We start from the raw sequence: 19,654 nt of genomic DNA, 5'->3' as shown, positions 1-19,654 counted from the left end.
TGTTTTGGAAGGCCAAGGTAGGAGGGTTGCTTGAAGCTAGGAGTTCAAGACCATCCTGAGCAACATAGCGAGATCCTGTCTCTACAAAAAATAAAAAAATTAGCTGGGTGTGATGGTGTGCACCTGTTGTCCTAGCTACTTGGGAGATTGAGGTGGGAGGATTGCTTGAGTCCAGGAGTTAGAGGTTGCAGTGAGCTATGATCATGCCACTATACTCAAGCCTGGGCGACAGAGTGAGACAATGTGTCTGGAAAAAAAAAAAGATATAAAAAAAACTTGTTCTAAGTCATAAGCCCAAAGCCAGTGCAGGGCTGAGACAGTGGGCTGTCAACCCTCAGTTGAGCTATGACTAGCCCTTATGAAAGTAAGATCTTACAATTTTAAATGCAATAAAAATGGAAACTTAAAAAATATCCAGATCTGATAGTGGAGGTATCTGATAGTGGCTATGTGTATTTTCCAGTTAATCCCCACTATAGAAATTGTGAACAGATGACCTGAGTCATACATAAAGTGGGTGATATTACAGTTCAAAAATTAAATACCTCTTCTGTAGACATTTTAAATATGGATATGTGTATGTATGTGTGTTAATATACAGACACACAAACAGAAATCTTTCTGCTATCAAACACTGGGCAGAAATTTCTTTTCAGTTTGTGTGTGTGCTTGCATGTGCATGTGTGTGTGTATGTGTATTAAACGTACTTAATAGTTAAATAAAAAGTTTATTTATAATTTATGATTGGGTCTTCTTTCGTAAGAATCACCCTGTATAATAATTCTTCTAGTCTAACTTCCCCCAATATCCAGTATTTTTCTAATCTATGTCTTTGTCCACCTTCTCACCCTTCACTCTTTGCAGGTAAAAGGCTGATTGGAGTTTGGCTTCTTATTTCTCTCCGGACAACTGTGGCAGAGAATACAACCATCCTATGCATAACAGCCTCTTTCTAGCTGAACAAGCAGCCTGCACTACCACTCCATTATGAGAAGACCTAGGTAGCCTGAGTGTTCATCCAGCAGCAGTCTGTGGGTCACTGTGAGTTCAGACCCTGCTCTGGGCAGATTCAAAAGGCAGGGTGTGAGGATGGCAATGCCCACATGGCAAAAGCCTGTCCTTCAGATGCGGCACCACTGAGAGATGCTGTGTCACAGGAGGTTGGCCTGGCTTATCCAGCTGTCTGTTCAGATGTTCCCATAGGATTCTCGCTGCCAGCAGAGTCCACGGCGAATGTGGATAAACAGCAGTACCATTAGGACAGCAGATATCAGGCAAAAGGCAACAGCAAAGATGACCTTTAGAACTGTGGGAAAATAGGAAAAGTATTAATGTAAAATTAATGCATTAGGAAAATAGGAAGATCACATGTGAGTGTTGCTTTCTGCCTTAATTGCAAATTTCAGAGGAGTTGCTAAAGAGGCCTTGAAATCAGCATTATGTGTGTGCTAAGAAGAGCACAGGACTAGGAGTCAGGAGATGACCTAGGTTCCAGTTCCAGCATAAACTTTGACCCTTGAGATTCAGCTCCCCACTGAAAAGGGAGGGTAATTAGCTGAAGTATTTCTAAGTCCTCTTATAGCGCTAACTTTATGCATTTTTTACAGTTAAATTACCAATTGTCCATGGTTTCAGGGTCAAAGGAAATTCTGAATGCTCAACTGCAATCAATTGGATCTAAAAGAAATGAAATCCTTCGATTTTTAAATTTGATTTTTAGGTAAATATTTGTTAAAGAGGAGCTCTTGTGCACATTTTGTCTCTATGGCAAACATTTCTAGCATAACTGTGTACTATTTCTAATATGTACCTTTATTTACACATATTCTTTTGATAGCTGACCAGTAAAAGCAGATATTTGGGGCCATTTTGTAATGAGATGCTAATTCATTATTTCATCTGGAAAGTTACTCTCCTATACACGCACCCTAGTCCACTATAGTATACACATCATAAATACCAGTTTGTACCATCTCTAAATGTATGTCTTTTCATTGTAAAAATATAAGGTTTCTTGTTGGCTTAGGCAATAGGAGAGCAAACATCCCTCTGATCCCATCAGCTCTTTCTACAGAACCCTAGTGCACCATAGAACACAGGTGAAAATCACTGATTTCACCTGACATTATCATTAAGAGAATGAGGAAAATAAGAAGCAGAGCAATTAGATAATCTGGTTATGGTTAAGCAGATAATTGTAATGGGGTTGGGATCTTATCAGTCTCATGATTTTAAAAACCATCTATTCAGTAATTACTTCCAAATATAAATCTCCAGCTCTGACATCTATCTTAAGCACAAGACTCATATATCCAATTGTATACTTGATATGTTTCTTTAGATATCTAATAGGCATTTCAATCTCAAGTCCAAAACTGAACTCTTGATCTCCCCATCCTCATTCCCCACACCAAATTTGCTCTTCCCAGAGCCTTCCCTCTTCTTAGTTGATGGAAACTCCCTCCTTCTGTTGGCTTAGGATAAAACTCTTGGAGTCTTCTTTAACTCCTTTATTTTTCTCACAGCTTACGCTATCAGGAAATCCTATTGGTCCTACTGAAAAATATATCCCAACACTGACTTCTTTTCTTCTCTGCCACCACCCTGCTTTGAACCACCATCGTCTTTTGCCAGGATCACTATAATGGCCTCTTATTTGTTCCCTTGTTTCTATCTCTCCTTTCCCCTTTGTAATTTTTTTTTTTTTTTTGAGACAGAGTTTCACTCTGTCACCCAAGCTGGAGTGCAGTGGCATGATCTTGGCTCATGCAGCCTCGACTGCCCAGGCTCAAGTCATCCCCTCACCGCACCCTCCCTAGTAACTGGGAATACAGGCATGCACCCCCATGCCTAGCTAATTTTTGTATTATTTGTAGAGATGGGGTTTTGTCATGTTGCCCGGGCTGGTCTTGAACTCTTAAGCTCAAATGATCCATTTGCCTCAGCCTCCTAAAGTCCTGGGATTACAGATGTGAGCCACCACACCTGGCCACAAGGCCACAATCCTTTTTTTTTTTTTTTTTTGGGAAATGGAGTCTTGCTCTGTTGCCCAAGCTGGAGTGCAGTGGCACCATCTCGGCTCACTGCAACCTCTGCCTTCCAGGTTCAAGGGATTCTCCTGCCTCAGCCTCCCAGCGGGATTACAGGTGCCCGCTACAATGCCTGGCTAATTTTTTTTTGTATTTTTAGTAGAGACGGGGTTTCACCATGTTGGCCAGGCTGACCATGAACTTCTGACTTCAGGTGATCCACTCACCACCACCTGCACCTCCCAAAGTGCTGAGATTACAGGCATAAGCCACCGCGCCCGGACCACAATCCATTTTTAACACAGCAGTCAAATGACTTAAAGTCAAATCATGCCACTTCTCTCCTTAAAACAAAGTCTGCAATGAATGCTCATCTCAATCAGAATAAAAGCTACAGTTCTAATGATGATAGTTTATGAGGATCCACATCATCTGTCTCCTATGAGTCCCCTCACATTTCCTCTCCTATTACCCTCCCTTCACTCCCTCACTTCTGGCCTCATAATCCTTATGCTGTTCTTCAAACATGCCAAGCAGGCCTGCCTTAGTGACTTTGCTATACCTGTTATCATGGCCTGAATGCTCTCCCACACATCCCTTGCTTTCTTTGCCTAAATCTCATCTCCATGAGACCTTCCCATTTAAAAGTGCATCTTGTACATCCTCCTTCACTTCACCCCAAATTGGCCATTGTGATCCTCATCTTCCAAAACACTTATTATGCTTATTATTTGTTATCTATCCCTCTCTCCCTCTAGCAGAACACAAGCTTTGCAAAGGCAGGAACTTTTGTCTTTTTTGTTCATGAATGTATCTCAAGCACTGAGAACAGTATCTGGCACATAACGAGTACTAATAAATGTTTGTAGAAAAAACTTAATGACTTAGAACTTATAAGTTCCCAACTCTTAGTCCAGTATTTTTTTTCTGATGATGCCAGGATGCTTCTTAGCATCATGAAAAGGTGATTTTAAGTTATACCCTGAGAGACAGTCTCATTAGAACTGCAGATAGATTTAATATAAGTTTAAGGCAACTAAATGAAATTGAAGAGGTAAAGAAAGGACTCAGTGGAAATGAGGAAGGCAGATACTAGTGATCCTTAAAAATCTATCTTCATGGCTGACTCTGTATTTAGAAATTTATTTTCAGTTATTTTTATGGGCTGTGTTGTCATAGCAGTCCGATGGAACATGCTTTTCTGCTCTTTATCCTTCCTTCTTTCCTTTCTAGACATGTGGTGAGCACACATGTACCAGGTAGGCTGTACTGGATGCTGAGGTTCCATAATCTCTGCCCTCGAGGAGCTCAGCGTCTAGCAGGAGAACCAGAAAGGTAATTACAAGATACTGTGATAACTACTAAAATGGAGGTGCAAAAGAAATGCTATTGAAACAAAGAGAAAGTTGCAGTCAACAGAGTGTATTCTATTTGAAAGAGAAAGAGTTTGGAAAGTCTTCTGAGAATTGAGCTGACCTGCAAGGTGAGTAAGACTTTGCCACGAGACAGAAAGAGTTTCACAAGGGCATGTTTAGGACATAATGAGGAGTTACACGTGACTGGAATACAGGCTTCAGGGAGGTGAAACCACATGTGTAAATGGGGGGCCAGTTTGTTTTTGTTTTTGTTTTTGTTTTTTGAGATAGGGTCTCACTGCATTGCTCAGGCTGGAGTGCAGTGGTGCAATCACTGCTCACTGCAGCCTCAACCTCCTAAGCCTGGGTGATCCTCCCACCTCAGCCTCCCGGGGGAAGCTGGGACCACAGATGTGTGCCACCATGCTCAGCTAATTTTTTTTTATCTTTTGTAGAGATAGAGCCTCACTATGTTACCCAGGCAGGTCCTAAACTCTTGGGCTCAAGCGATTATCCCACCTCAGACTCTCAAGGTGCTGGGATTACAGGGATGAGCCACTGTGCCTGGCCAGGGGCCAGTTTTTAGAGTGCTTGGTTTGACGTGGGGCAAATGGAAGTCATCAGCAATTATTACATATGGAAGTGATACAGCCCACTCTGTGTTTATTTTATTTTTATTTATTTATTTATTTTTTGAGATGGAGTTTCACTTCATTGCCTAGGCTAGAGTGCAGTGGCACGATCTCGGTTCACTGCAACCTCCGCCTCCCGGGTTCAAGCAATTCTCCTGTCTCAGCCTCCTGAGTGGCTGGGACTACAGGCGCCTGCCACCATGCCCGGCCAATTTTTGTATTTTTAATAGAGATGGGGTTTCACCTTGTTGGTCAGGCTGGTCTCGAACTCCTGACCTCAGGTGATTCACCCCCTCGGCCTCCCAAAGTGCTGTGATTATAGGCATGAGCCACCGTGCCTGGCCAACCACTCTGTGTTTAAGAAAAACAAAAACTGTGGAAAAGATAGGATGGTGGAGATACATTAGGCTTGATAGAGAACTATTGAAAATACCTTTAATATGACACTCAGGGCTTAGAACCGCAATTGTGGCCCTGGGAACGAACAGGAGGGAATTCAAGAGATGCAGTAGAATTAACAGGCTTTAGTAACAGGCTACATATACTGGTAAGGGAGGAACTGTGGTCAAGGCAATCTCGTGGCTTCTTGTTTGGGTGACTGAGAAGATAAATTGAGATTGGGATCACAAAAAAGAATTGGTTTGGAGTAGAGAAGATAATTTATTTTGTCTCCAGTGTGGGATTGAGACAGGTTACTATCCTGATAGAGACTATCAGTAGGCAGCTTGACAAAACAGGTCAAGAATTCTACAGTTAGATGTGGAAATAAGGATTGTAGACATAGAAGACAGAGGCCTGGGTATACTGGCTAATACTGAATGTGGAATGAGGAACCTGAGAACAAAGAAAAGACTCAGGTGAGCGTGTATGCTTTCTCTCCCTGTGATATTTATTTATTTATTTATTTATTTATTTTTAAATGATATGCTCCTTTGTACTGTAAAATATTTCAGGAGTTTGGCAGAGCATTGTCCTAGACACTGAGAAAAGAGAGCGTGATTAATTGTATCTTACTACAAAGAGATCTAGTACAGGTAATGACTGAAAAGGGTCTTCCTAAAACAAGAAGCCAGTTACAGCATCTGTCCTCTGCCTAAAACCTTTCCATGAGCACAACAGCTCAACTTGACCTATGGAGCACTTAGTGCTTGCCTCTGCAGCCTCAGCTCTCCACACATTCACTAGACTTTTTCCAGTTCCCAAAGTGCTCTATGCTGCCTTTAGCCTCTTGGCCTTTATGCATTCTCCTCTTTTGTCTGTAACATCCTCCTCTCTCCTCACCTTCATTCACCTGCTTAGTACCATTTCTCCTTCAGGTTTCAGTTTGAACATCACTCCTCCAAGAAGCCTTCTCTGACCCATTAGGCTAATTGCCTCTGCTGTGTTTTCTCCTGTATTCCCTTCATCGTAGAATTCACCATACTTTGCTGTTAGGGCTGATTTAATTATTTATTTCCTTGTCCACCCCTCCTCTCCATAAGGTCTGCAAGCCATATGGGGACAGTCTTCTTGTCCGCTGCTGTTTACTCGGCAAGCTTAATGCTTGATACATAGGAAAATATTGAGTACATAAGAGGTACTCAGTAAATCTATTGCTTATTAAATAATCATTTATCTTGACCCACCAATCCTATTTTTGGAAATTCGTCTAAGAAAGTAGTCCATAAGACACCGTGGAATGAAAAGTGAGTATGATATGGTAGAAATAGGATGTTGGAAAGTGTTAGGCTTGAATCCTGATCCTATTACTTGTGGCATGTTATCCTCTGAGGTTCACTTTTCTTCTCTGTAAATTGAGGATACTAATAGCTGCTTCACAATGAAAGAAAGGCCACTGAATTAGACACTGATGGCTTTCAAAAGAGAAGTTAAAAAAAAAAGAGATGACAGAAGGGTGGACATAATTTTACAGAATAGTTAAAGCATAAGATGGATGTGAGAAAATAATACAAGAACATGTAAATCATTAGTTCAAGAAAATTGAGATTGAAGAGAGTGAGGTGGAATAAGCACTTGATGGTGTTTTGATGAGAGGATATTTGGGCATTTTCATAGTATAAGGGAAGGAGCCAGTGCAGAGGAAGAAAGTGAAGTTAGCCAAGAGATTCCCTGGGGTCCTGAGGAGACTGTGGAGATGGGTTCACACTCACAGTGAGGTCAGCCCATGCAGGGAGGAATGTGGTTTCCTGAGGGACAGCAGCAAAGGAAGGTTAAAGCTACTGAGATATTTTTGAGATTGTGAGAGTAGAACTTAAAGGACTTATCAATAGATTATCTTGCTTATAAGAATAAAGAAAACAAAATGGAATCAGACTTTTAGGACAAACAGGCCTTCCTGCAGGGAGTAGGAAAAGTGTTCAGTAGGGGTGAATACATTTACCAAGAAACACTGAGAGACTCAGTTGAGGATGGAATAAAATGTTTACATTCATCGTTTGAAATGGTGACAATAGGCTTGGACTTTTGCTTGCTTCAGCTCTACTCACAGATCAGAATGAAAAAACCATGTGACTGACTTGATCTAGAGGCTTAGGTATTGGCATGGTGAGCAGTGTATGGGACAGGTCAGCGTTATAGCTGTCAGAATTGCCTAGGTTTAGGGCAGGAGTGGAGTGAGGAGTGAATCGGAGCATACCAAAGCAAGTTGCCAATGTCTTTAGCAAATGATGAGATATATTCCAAGAAACTGAAGATAATGGCAACAAGAATGAGGAAACAGGTATTTTAATCACATGGCCTCATCTTTGAGGGAGGAGCGGTGCTGGATATCATTGAACAAGGGATATCATTGAACAAGGGATATCACTGAACAAGGGATATCATTGAACAAGGGCTTTTAATAGCAATGGAGGAACATGAGAATGCCAAAACAACTATGCTGAAAACAGAAGTCAAATACGACAGACATGTTGGCACATACAAATGCGTATATGGCCAATGATTGGGTCTCTACAGTATAATCACTTTTGAGGCTCATTCATAGCTTCTCTCCTTATTTATAAATAAACTGAGTTCCAGGCTTCTGACTTCTGAGCTCAGCCACAAGGAAGTCATGCTAGGTATGCAGGGCTGGACATGTATTCAGTTAGCAAATATTGATTGAAGGCACAAGGTTCTAGGCGTTGTCTACTGGCTGAACACTCAAAGAGGAAACATGTATGGATCCTGCCTTTAAGAAGCTCAAGGTTGAATCTTGGGCGTGTGTATTTGTGCTGTAGATTCTCAGCTTTACAAAGATAATGAGAGAAAACTGGGACTTCTCACTAGTAGGTCTCCTTCTTGTGAAATAATTAGAGTTGGACATTGAGATGCGGGTGGGAGAGCACTAGTGAAGAAAGTCTGAATGTGTTAGTAAAATGTTGGAATTAAAGAAGCAGTTTGACAAATTTTATTATTTTCAAGCAATGTGCTATGGCCTTAGACTTGTGAATTTTCCAGCAAAGACTCTGGTGAATTTAATTGATACGATCTGGAATCTGGTTAAGTGAGCCTACTGGCACTAGCTAAAAACACTGCTTATAGTTATGGATAGAATTTAATGGGTGGAACCCCCTACTCTAAGGAGTAGGGTTGCAAAGTATCTTGCATATATAGGACATATCCTATATTTAATGATTTTGTCCTGCTTTCTGTATCGGCTTTTTCAGAACATCCTAAGTGTCCTGTATTGTTTTTTTTTTTTTTTCCAATGAATTACAAAAACTTGGCAGTTACAGCCTTTTGTCAAATTTATCTAGGCATCCTGTACTTTTATTTGCTAGATTTGGTGGCCAAACTAATGAGCCACTCAACCCCTACAATCTTCCATGTTTCAGCCTTCTCTGTAGTATCTCTCTTCTAAGGTGAGTGGCCACCCAGCCTAATGGGCACTTCTTACCTCAGGAGTTTCCCAACACTGAACGAAAATCTGTCTCCCTGAAATTTTTACCTGCTGCCCCTAGCATCCCTCTTTAAAATCATACTGAATAAATCTAATCCTTTTCTTTACAGAAGTTCAAATATTGAACTCACTGTATTAGAGGCCACCTCATGTCACAGACTCTTAACAAACTTTCTATGAGCCCAAACCAGTGGTGTGCCGGTAGGATTTGTAGCATTTAATTTCTTTGGTGAAAATGCTCCTGCCACATTGGAGCTGCCCAGGTGAAGTGGTTGAACTGAGAGTTGGGAACTGATGTACACATTCCACTCTTGAGATCTGTATGAGCGGGCTGCAGCACATCAATCCTTACATTTTTCTTTCTATTAACATTTTTTGCTGCTTAATCATATTTCACCCTACCTGCATATTGTTATTTGTGTTTTGAGGGAAAGAATTCTGCAAACATACCACAGGTAGATTTACAAGAGGAGGTGAGAGACTATGGAGAATGAAGGAGAAGGTAGGGTAAAAAATAACTCCTAAGTTACCAGGTATTGCTGCTCATCAAGATAGACAAGAGTAGGGTCAGGGGAAAAGGTAACAAATTTATTTATTATTTATTTATTTATTTATTTATTTAGACAGAGTCTCGCTCTGTCACCCAGGCTGGAGTGCAGTGGCGCGATCTCGGCTCACTGCAAGTTCCGCCTCCCAGGTTCACGCCATTCTCCTGCCTCAGCCTCCCGAGTAGCTGGGACTACAGGTGCCCGCCACCATGCCCGGCTTTTTGTATTTTTAGTAGAGATGGGGTTTCACCGTGTTAGCCAGGATGGTCTCAATCTCCTGACCTCGTGATCTGCCCACCTTGGCCTCCCAAAGTGCTGGGATTACAGGCCTGAGCCACCTCGCCTGGCCTCAAACTGATTTTACATGGTACAGTTGCTACCTTCTGCAGAAAGCCTTTCCTGACCTTCCTTACTTCCCCCACTCCAAATCTGGGTAACTCTTGTTCCCACAGTAATCTGTGTAGTCATAAGACATAGCCCTGGTTTTTCCGTGGTGTACAGTATATATCTCTTTTCTTCCCTAGTATATTGTGCACTTCCTGAGGGTGTTTCCTCAGCAAATTCCATCTTAAATAGATGAGGCAGAGCCATCCACAGCTTCACCTTTATCTGAAGTGCTAAAGTCCAAACTATATTTTCAATGTAAAATGTTCATTTAAGCCAGTCAAATCATTTTACTTTATATTAATATTTTCCATCTTGTTATACTAAAACAAAAACCCCAAACACAAAGGGAGCTCCTGAAATCTGCCTAGAGGAATTTTATTCTAATTAAATACACACACATACATTTTTCAAAGTTCATTATAAAAGCAATGCTTTTGAACTTCCTAATAATGACTTTATTCACTATTTTACATTTGGCTCACTGCTAGAAGACAGTTACAAGCATAGAAAATGGACCCAAGGACAAACATTTACTTGGGAGGGAAATAACACAAAGAAGCATATCAATCGATGTCTTTGTCAGTCATTCTGTGACCAACCAGGAGCGGGGATGGCTTTGCTCTAGATTCTGGCAGCCAGTAGAAACCATCTCTAGAAACCATCTCATCTTTATCCATAATGGTAATAGAGCACAGTGTTCTCTAGACATGTAGATCTGCCACATGGCAAAGCTATGATTTCTTCTTGCAGAGTGGGCAGTTTCAGCAGGACCTGTAAGTTTGCTTAGGTTTTCTGAAGATATCGGCATTAAAGACTTACACATTCCTTTTGTCCTCCTAACGTATTTCGTAACCACACTCTCAACATTCCAATAAGTTTTGAACTTGGAGGCACTTAGAACATAATTACATTTCTAATTTTGTTTCAGTTTGATATGTGTCCCTTCCTTCCTTTTTTTGGTAGAGACAGTGTCTCAATATGTTGACCAGGCTGGTCTTGAACACACCAGGCCTAAAGTGATCCTCCTGCCTCAGCCTTCTAAAATGCAGGGATTACAGGTGTGAGCCACTGTGCCTGGCCTATACTTCCTTTCTTAATCAACTTTGTTTTTATTTATTTATTTATTTATTTATTTATTTATTTATTTATTTATTGAGACAGGGTCTCGCTCTCTTGCCCAGGCTGGAGTACAGTAGTGCACTCTTGGCTCACTGTAGCCTCGACCTCCGGGGCTCAAGTGATCCTCCTGCCTTAGCCCCACAAGTAGTGGGACTATAGGCACGCACCACCATGCCCATCTAATTTTTTGTATTTTATGTAGAGGCAAGGTTTCACCACGTTGCCCAGGCTGATCTTGACCTCCTGAGCTCAAGTGATCCGCCCACCTCGGACTCCCCAAATGCTGGGATTATAGGCGTAAACCACCATGCCTGGCCTTAAATCAACTTTAGAGTCAACATCTCTTATCACTGGAGCTTCTAGAGAAACTCCATCACGTGGTGCTCTCTTTCCTGATGTGTTGTGCCCAAATAGCTTTTTCTCATCAGATGACTTATTTGCTATGATATATATACTTCAAGAGCTGCTATATGTATTACATACATCAAATCTTTCCGTAAAGTTTGATTTTTGTTTCTTTAAAAGGAACATAAATGTTCCAGGACCAAGGGACACAAAGAGGTTTTAATTTTTAGTTCTGTAGCCTCATATATTTTAACAGAAATATAAAAACAGATAGTAGCAGTTTTCCAGTGGAGAAAACTTTCCAGATGTCTCCACTGTATCTCCTTTCTTTGCCTCTCCTTGAGAGAAGGCTGGAACTGATGGGTAAATTGGTTTTTTGCCCATCAGCCTATTCACATCTTTCCTTCCTTGTTCTCACCCTAGATTGTGGGGTTTTTTTTGAAATCTGTTCCATTTCAGACATTTAAAGAATAGCCTTATCTAATCCTGCTCAAGCAAAATCTCAGAATCCTTAAATACAAAAGGTCCTGTGTGGCCAGTCATATAGTTCATGGGAACTCTATGAACTTTGACCTAAGCTTTATCTCTGATTATATTTTGGCACTGCTGCCCCTTTACATTAACACTGAAAAACAAAACAAAACTTAGCTAAGTTTTATGGCAAGTGGGGACAGGGTCAGGTGAAGAGGTAGCAATTGCCTGAGGTTGGGGGTCCCTAAAACATAAAATAATCATCCAAAGCCCATTTTCCTCAAAGCTGGGGGTAATGGCCAAAGTATGTTCTCAAAGCATCATCTGCCCTGAGAAAGGGCAGCTACTCTTTCTACAGAGATCTCTGTGCACACTAATCTGTACTGTCCTCAGTACCTTGATAGCTGTTTGTGGTCATACACTCCGTGGACCAGTCTTGAGGGATCACAGGGCCAACCAGCTCAGCAAACCTCTCCAGAGGACAGCTGGGGCTGCAGCCAGGTAGCATGAGGGGATACGGCTCGTGCTGCGTCTCATTCCGATAGTACATCTCCACAAAGTACTCCCTGGCAGACAAAGGCAGAGGAGAGAGCTCTGTTAGTTCTGTGTTGTTGAACTGCCACTGAATTTCTTTCCACTTGGACTATTACATGCCAGTTGAGGGACTAATGGAAAAACTTATGGGGAGATTTTAGCCAATTTAGGTGTGTAAATGGGGAGACTGGGGCAGGTGGGACAGATTTGCAGGGTGGAAATGGGAGGGCTGGTTTGTTAGATGAACAGGGACATAGGAGGTAGGCACCAGGATGCTAAATCAGAGGAGGTGGTGAGAAGTGATGGTTGCAGGGAGCTGGGTGGGACTTTGAGCCTTTGGATAAGAAGTGGGAGGCAGGTTGGGGGTGTTGGGTTTTCCTTCTCCTCCTCCCTTCTTTTTAGGCTTCTCATTTGCTCCTTTTTTTCTTTTTCTGTTTTCCTACTTGAGTATTTCTTTCAGTCCTCTTTCTGAATGTATCTCCCCTCTCCTTAACTAGGCTATAAACATGGAACTGAATAATATATAACATATGTGCTTGAATATACAGCAAGACTTTATCAGAAAATTATCCCTCAGAACAAAGATGTGGGTATGTGTTCCAGTCCTTCCATTGTGTCATGTTAAGGAGAGTTCTCTCAATGCTTTATCTCAAAAAAACAATGTACTATTTGGGAAGGTCCAATGGTGTAAACTAACCTGAGTTAAACCAGCGTGAGTTGCTTATGGAAGCCATTTGCTAATCAAGGAGTCAGGAGGGGAACTCAAGAAGGATTTAGTGATCCTTCTTTTGGTGGTAACCTTACAATGGCTACTTTTGGTTGTCATTATAAACAAGCCTTTTAAAACATCACTTTAAAAAGCCATATAAACATAGTAACAGCAAATATTCACTTATGTCTATAAGGCTGGGCGCGGTGGCTCACGCCTGTAATCCCAGCACTTTGGGAGGTCGAGGCGGGTGGATCACGAGGTCAGGAGATCGAGACCATCCTGGCTAACACGGTGAAACCCCGTCTCTACTAAAAATACAAAAATTAGCTGGGTGTGGTGGCACATGCCTATAGTCCCAGCTACTTGGGAGGCTGGGGCGGGAGAATCACTTGAACCTGGGAGGTGGAGGTTGCAGTTAGCCGAGATCACGCCACTACACTCTAGCCTGGGCAACAGAGCGAGACTCCATCTCAAAAAACAAAATAAAATAAAATAAAATAAAATAAAATAATAAAATAAGTAAAATAAAATAAAATAAAATAAAATATAAATTAAAATAAGATGTCTATAAAACTTACAAAAACCTCCCTAATATGTATTATGAATGGGTACTTATATCTTGGAATAACTTTTTCAGTAACAGCATCTTCGTCTTAAGATGATATGGCCTAGATGACCAATACTCCATCAAACTCTGTTATTCTCTTTCCATAGAATTGAATTATGGCTCAGAAGTGACCACATTGCCAAGACTACCTTGTACCTAGGTAGGACCAAGTCACTAATTTAGCCAGTAGAAAGTGAGCAGAAATTATATGTGTCCCTTTTAAAAGGCTGACGTGGTTGATAAGTGGGTTGCTGCCTCCACCCTTTCATTCCTTTCTACAAGCTGCCTGCAAGTGAGCACAGCACTCTTGAAACCGTAGGTCCAAAGAGGGAACCCTGGGTGCCTGAATCACCACGTGTGAATCACATCTATTAATGTACACCTGCATTGTACTGTTAGATGAGTGTGAAATTAATTTTCATTGGGTTAAGACTTCAAAAATCTGAGGTTCATCTATATAGAAGACAAAATTATCTTTATTAGTGAATATATCTGGGAAACAATTTTAAAAGACTCAAAATTGGCTTTAGTGGTGAAGACACAAGCCAAAGATGCATACAAAGAGTTTAGATAAAATCATTTTATAAAATGTAAAAGTGAAACAAAGCAATATTAACTTAATGAATTATTTTATATAGTCTATGATTTTAAATCTCTGTATCTAACCCAAAATTAAATCTTTAAAGAATCTTTAAAGAATCTGTAGAAAGAAACTGTTCTACAACCTGAACAGTTTACATATTTAAGATGGTTGAAAATCTAAAATATTCTCTCTTTCTGTCTCTCTCCGTATCTTCTCATGAGAAAATGTGAGATCACTTCACAGTCAGGATCACCTAATAAGCAGGCTTAGACAGAATTCGTTAACTCGAAGCCTCCTTGTTCCTAATTTAAAAGCAATCACGTTTCACCTTTGATATTTCCCTGGAGTGCCAATAAAAAAAATCCTAATATAACAACAAATTGGACTTGACCTTTACGTGGCCCTTGGTTAATTTTTTCTGTATGTCACTGCCTTTCAGTTGAAAAAATACTCCATACTTGATTCGTAATATAGATTTAACTCAGGGTCATAAAGGAAGGCAATTCAGTGGGAGAAAATGCTTCTGTGCACCAAGAAAGCAAGCTCTGGACCACTGGGGTCCAGAAACCAGAGAACAGGGAGGTACGAGTAGAGTCAGTAGCTTCTCTTGTCTTATCCCAAAGGAGATGGTGCCTGCTCCTGAAGCTGATCCTGGAATTTGGTTGGATTTATTAACTCTGTGCCCAGAGCTGGCCTTCTGATGGGCAGACTTGTGCCAGGCTTGTTATTAAGAGAGGGTTTTATGTCTCTAGTCGTTTCGTTCCCATTTTCTGCTCTATTTGGCCAGTCTCCATTTTGTGGGTCTTACCTCTCCATGCTGACTCTAGATATTTGAGAGCAAGGTTAACTAAGACCACATTTTAGTTCTAGTTCATTGTGCCTGACACTCAGTTAGAGGTTCAATAAAGAATGTATCTACCTGTCCCTAACTGAGCAGAACTCACTTCTTTGTAAGCAGTGAAGATATTGGTTGAGAATGAAGTCTCTGTGCTGTTACTTTCTTACTCTACAAATTCAGGTTCCAGAAAGCTACATCCAAGACTACAAAATTTGCAAGATGAAATACAGGGCCCATTGTTTAAACATTATTACAATTTAAAGATGGCCATAGCAGATCATTAAAACAAGCATGGGCTCTTTTGAGCCAGGTCCCCATGTAACTGCACAGTCAGGTTGGTGTGCAGCTATTGTGAATGCCTTGAGGGAAGGGCAAAATAGATCTCCCTGACTAATCCCAAAACAAACTCTGGGGTCACTGCCTTAACTCAGCCCTTTCCTTGCTCTTATTTCACTAATAATATCCCATGAAGTCTGGTGACTTGTTCCAAACACCTCCTTCTTCTCCTCCCAATGAGAATGTCATTGTCACAGCAGATAAATATTTTTGGTATGACCTTGGTGTGATAATCAATTATTCCCCAGTTTTTCCAGGACATTCCTGGTTTTAACAATGAAATTCACATGTTCTGAGAACACCAGATTTCGTGGGTCAATTCTGGTGAACTGGGACATTTGGCTACGCTAACTTTGACCCTTCTAATGGGTTCAAGCTAAGCTGTGGTCATCTGGGGAGGGCCACACCAGGTCACACAGAGGTAGACACCAGTTAGAAATTGTACTTTAAGAATCTTGACTTGTGGATATGAATCATCAGAAGCTGAGTGAATATGTTTGAATTCTTTAATTGAAAAAATATTATTATATAACCATCAAGAAATTTTTCTCTTGCCAAGTATATATACAATACATGCCTACTTCTTAGAATACCTTAATTTTTTTAAAAATGTAATTTCTGTTACATAGGCTATTTCCCAATTTTTTCATCTACTGTGTATATTATTTTCCAGTAAAAGTCTTCATGAAAAAGAAAAAAGAGACATGACTAGCAAAGATCTTGTTACCACCATTCTTCCCTCTGAATATAAAACCAAATCAAAGACAAACAGGCACGCAACCCTTAACCCAAAATAATAATAATGAAACCCAAGGTCCAGTGATACTGATTTTGAAAAGCACTTAGTCACTTACCCCTTCTCAAAGTACAATTCCGTCAAGTGGCAAGAAGCGTAGGGAGGAAGGAGTCCGTTGTAAACATCTAGCGCCATCTGTAGGCCACTCACAGTAGTGTCATGCTACAGAGATTGAAATCAATTTTATCGCCTGTTCAGATTCACATTCAATAGGTATGAAGCACTTGTACAGCACCATGATGGCTTCTGATTCAATTAAATTTCCCATGCGCCCACAATGACTTAATAAGTAGAGAAGGAAAGATTTTGGTTGAGCATTAGCGGTGTGCTAGGCAGTATGATTTAGATATGTATCATTATTTTCATTTAAAAGATGAAGAAATTGGCTGGGCGTGGTAGCTCATGCCTGTAATCCCAGCACTTTGGGAGCCCGAGGCAGGTGGATCACTTGAGGTCAGGAGTTCGAGACCAGCATGACCAACATGGTGAAACCCCATCCCTACTAAAAAAAAAAAAAAAAGCTGGGTGTGATGGCATGGGCCTGTAAATCCAGCTACTTGGGAGGCTGAGGCAGGAGAATCGCTTGAACCCGGGAGGCAGAGGTTGCAGTGAGCCAAGATTGCACCACTGCACTCAGAAGGTGACAGAGCGGTACTCCATCTCGATAAAATAAAATAATTTTAAAAATAATAAAAGATGAAGAAATTGAGACCCAGGGAAGTTAAGCAACTTGCTTAATGTCATATAACCCCAAATGGAAGAAAGTAAATTTGAATCAAGTCTCCTTAAGTGCTGTGCCTTTTTGAAATATTTTGAAACACATTAATGCTAGATTATATTTTTCTATAGATTAGCATCATCTGTGATTTAAAGTTGTGGAAGAATATATGAGGTTTAAATGTTTAGAGAAGATAAAATACAAGGAAGTATAGGGTGCAATTTAAAAATAATTGTAAAGCTAAATGTTTACCCCAGAGTGGCTGGAAGGTATAGGGGAGTGGTTTTCAACCCCCTTTCTGCCACTGATTAGCTATCTAATCTTAGGCAGTCCTCAACTTCCATATCTACAAAATTGGGATAACATTTGGCTGCCTAAACTGTATGGCAGCGTGCACATATTCAAAAGGCGTTAGAAGTAATCTAATAGAGAAAAAAAAAAAGGAGCTACGGATATGACATGCTGGAAGTCACACCACAAGTTAAAACTAGAAATCAGATTAGACACTACGACAATTGGCAGAAATGACTAGTTTCAGGCCTATCTCTCTCCAGGAAGCACTCTGCTCCTGCCCAGGCCTATTTCCCTAGTCTATACCATTTAGGGCTCCTGATAATAAACAAACTTCCTGGCATCTTCAGTCACCTCTTTCACCTTCTTGCATGAATGAAAACATGACTTTCTTTCTCCAGCCACAGCTGAGAAACCTTTTGTCATGGAGATGTGAGTGAAAGGAGTCAGCATGCTATGTCCTGTTTCCCTGCTCATCCCAGACTCCATGGGCAGCTATTAGAATGTATAATACAATTGCAGAATTTTCCCCAAACACTGTGTCTCTCCTTGGCTTCTCAGACTCTTCTCTCCCTGGCTTCTCCAAGATGAAAGCCTTTTCTACGATCTCTTGCTCTCTTTTCTTTCTACTCCCAAATGTAGCTCCAACTTTGAGTTGCAGTCCTTCTTCCCTTTCCTCCTTCTATTCTCTTTGCCATCTGAAGTTTTCTGCTGGGATGCCCCTGTGGCATTTCAAACCCATTGTCTAATCAGTACATTTGCCTGGCCCAAGACCACCTCCTTCCTGCCACTGAGAACTGAAATCTTGACTTCATCTGGGGGTTCACTTCTACATCATTGTCTTCCACCCACTTCCAATTCATCACTGAGAATGCACACTCAGCTTTTCTTGTAACCTGGCTCACTTCTTTTCCTCTCCTGCCACTGCCCTAATTTTAGGCCATATCCCCATTGTTCTAGACTATCACAAAAGCTTTCTACACCATATCCTGTTCCCAACATCCAGTCATTCTATAAAATAGTTAATTTCCAAAATGCTGCTCCTATCCTGTCACTCCTGCCCTGCCTTCCCTGAGCAAACACTGACAGGGGGGTTCTCCCTTGCTTCCTTGCTTCTTTCTACAATTAAACAAAGAAGCAGAAGGACAAGATGGCCCTTCAGCTGCCATCCAGCATAAACTTCTGACACTCCATATCAGGGCTGTCTAAAAAACCTTCCGTGATGATGGAGATGTTGTATATCTGTGCTCTCCAATTCAGTAGCCACTGGCTATATATGGCTATTGGACACCTGAAATGTGGCTAATACAACCGAGAGACTTAATTTTTCATTCTACTTAATCATAATTAATTTAAATGTAAGTAGCTACTTCTGGCTACTAGGTTCCATATTGAGCAGCACAGTTAACATCCACTAATTTGGTACCACCTTTTCCACACAACATTCCTGGCCTTCAACCTCTGTCCTAATAATTTACTTTATTTGTCCTACACACTAGTGAGGAACACTTACTAACCCCTTTCATCTTGATGTGTTGGATGTGCTGCCTTGTCTAGGAAGCCTTTCTGCTTCTCTTCTCCACCCTCTTGGAACAGAAGGGATGGCTAGATTTTCTGAGGTGCCAAAGCACTTGCCTGCATGGCATTTCCATCCCATTTTGTATAGTGTTTATGTTTGTCTTCTTGTTAGTTTAGATTATAAATCCCTTAAAGGACAGAATGATGCATTTAATTCTAAAAGCTTTGTGCAAGTGCCTACCACGTACAAGGAGATGGGGAAATGAAGATAAAAAAAAGATGAGGTCCTGTGCTTCAAGAGATCCCACACTTGAACAAATACATGTTAAATGAAGATGAAAATACTTACCGCAGAATACATGATAAGTTTTTTGTAGCTTGGTATCTGAGTTGCTCTCTTCATGTGATTGAGGATTTCATTTACCAGGACACCTTAAAGGAGATGAATCAATAACCAAACTGAACCAAACATAAGCTTCTATTTTAGTTCATTAGCTTTTTGTCAATTCATAGTTGCAGACTCTCCCTGCCATGAGTTAAGAAGAGGGGCAAAGATCTAATTTTATTGAGCATCTGCTCTGTGCTAGGTAATGTGATTTACATACTTTTTTTTTTTAAACTGAATCCTACGTCTCAACCCTCATTTTTAGGTAAGGAATCTTAAGTCCAAAGATATTAAGTGACTCACACAGCCAGGTAAGGAAAGCTGGATTGGCACACTAGGACTCTACCATACCGGCTTTTGTTAAAGCTCAGGTTAGGAGGCTGATAAGCTTGGAAGGAACTTCAGACAGCTTTTTCAGATCATAAAAGATAATTCTTAGCCCATGTTCTTCTCCAGAGCAGACCTGAAATGACAGCACAGCAGGTACTCCTCTGTTTTCACCCCTCTTGCTTCTACTCTCTGGCAGTCAGACCTGTGGGAGGCCATGGGAGAAAGCAGCTCTCTGGATG

The 19,654-nt window shown here is 40.9% G+C and overlaps 1 protein-coding gene across 1 annotated transcript in view; it reads right to left on the bottom strand.

The window, feature by feature from the left end:
* Positions 1-708: 708 nt before the first annotated feature.
* Positions 709-19,654, bottom strand: part of ACP3 (acid phosphatase 3) — a 51,358-nt gene continuing 32,412 nt past the window's right edge. Inside the window, exons 8-11 of the mRNA XM_004036317.5 lie at positions 19,050-19,132; positions 16,232-16,335; positions 12,164-12,333; positions 709-1,307 (exon numbers count right to left, since the gene is read on the bottom strand). Of these exons, the coding sequence (XP_004036365.4) occupies positions 1,189-1,307; positions 12,164-12,333; positions 16,232-16,335; positions 19,050-19,132 (476 nt within the window). The 3' untranslated portion in view covers positions 709-1,188. The remainder of the gene's footprint in view (positions 1,308-12,163; positions 12,334-16,231; positions 16,336-19,049; positions 19,133-19,654) is intronic.

The sequence above is a fragment of the Gorilla gorilla genome, chromosome 2 (assembly GCF_029281585.2).
Source record: "Gorilla gorilla gorilla isolate KB3781 chromosome 2, NHGRI_mGorGor1-v2.1_pri, whole genome shotgun sequence".
In the NCBI taxonomy this organism is placed as follows: Eukaryota; Metazoa; Chordata; class Mammalia; order Primates; family Hominidae; genus Gorilla; species Gorilla gorilla.
Note: the sequence above shows the minus strand (reverse complement) of the source record. Positions and strands in the feature narration are given on the sequence as shown.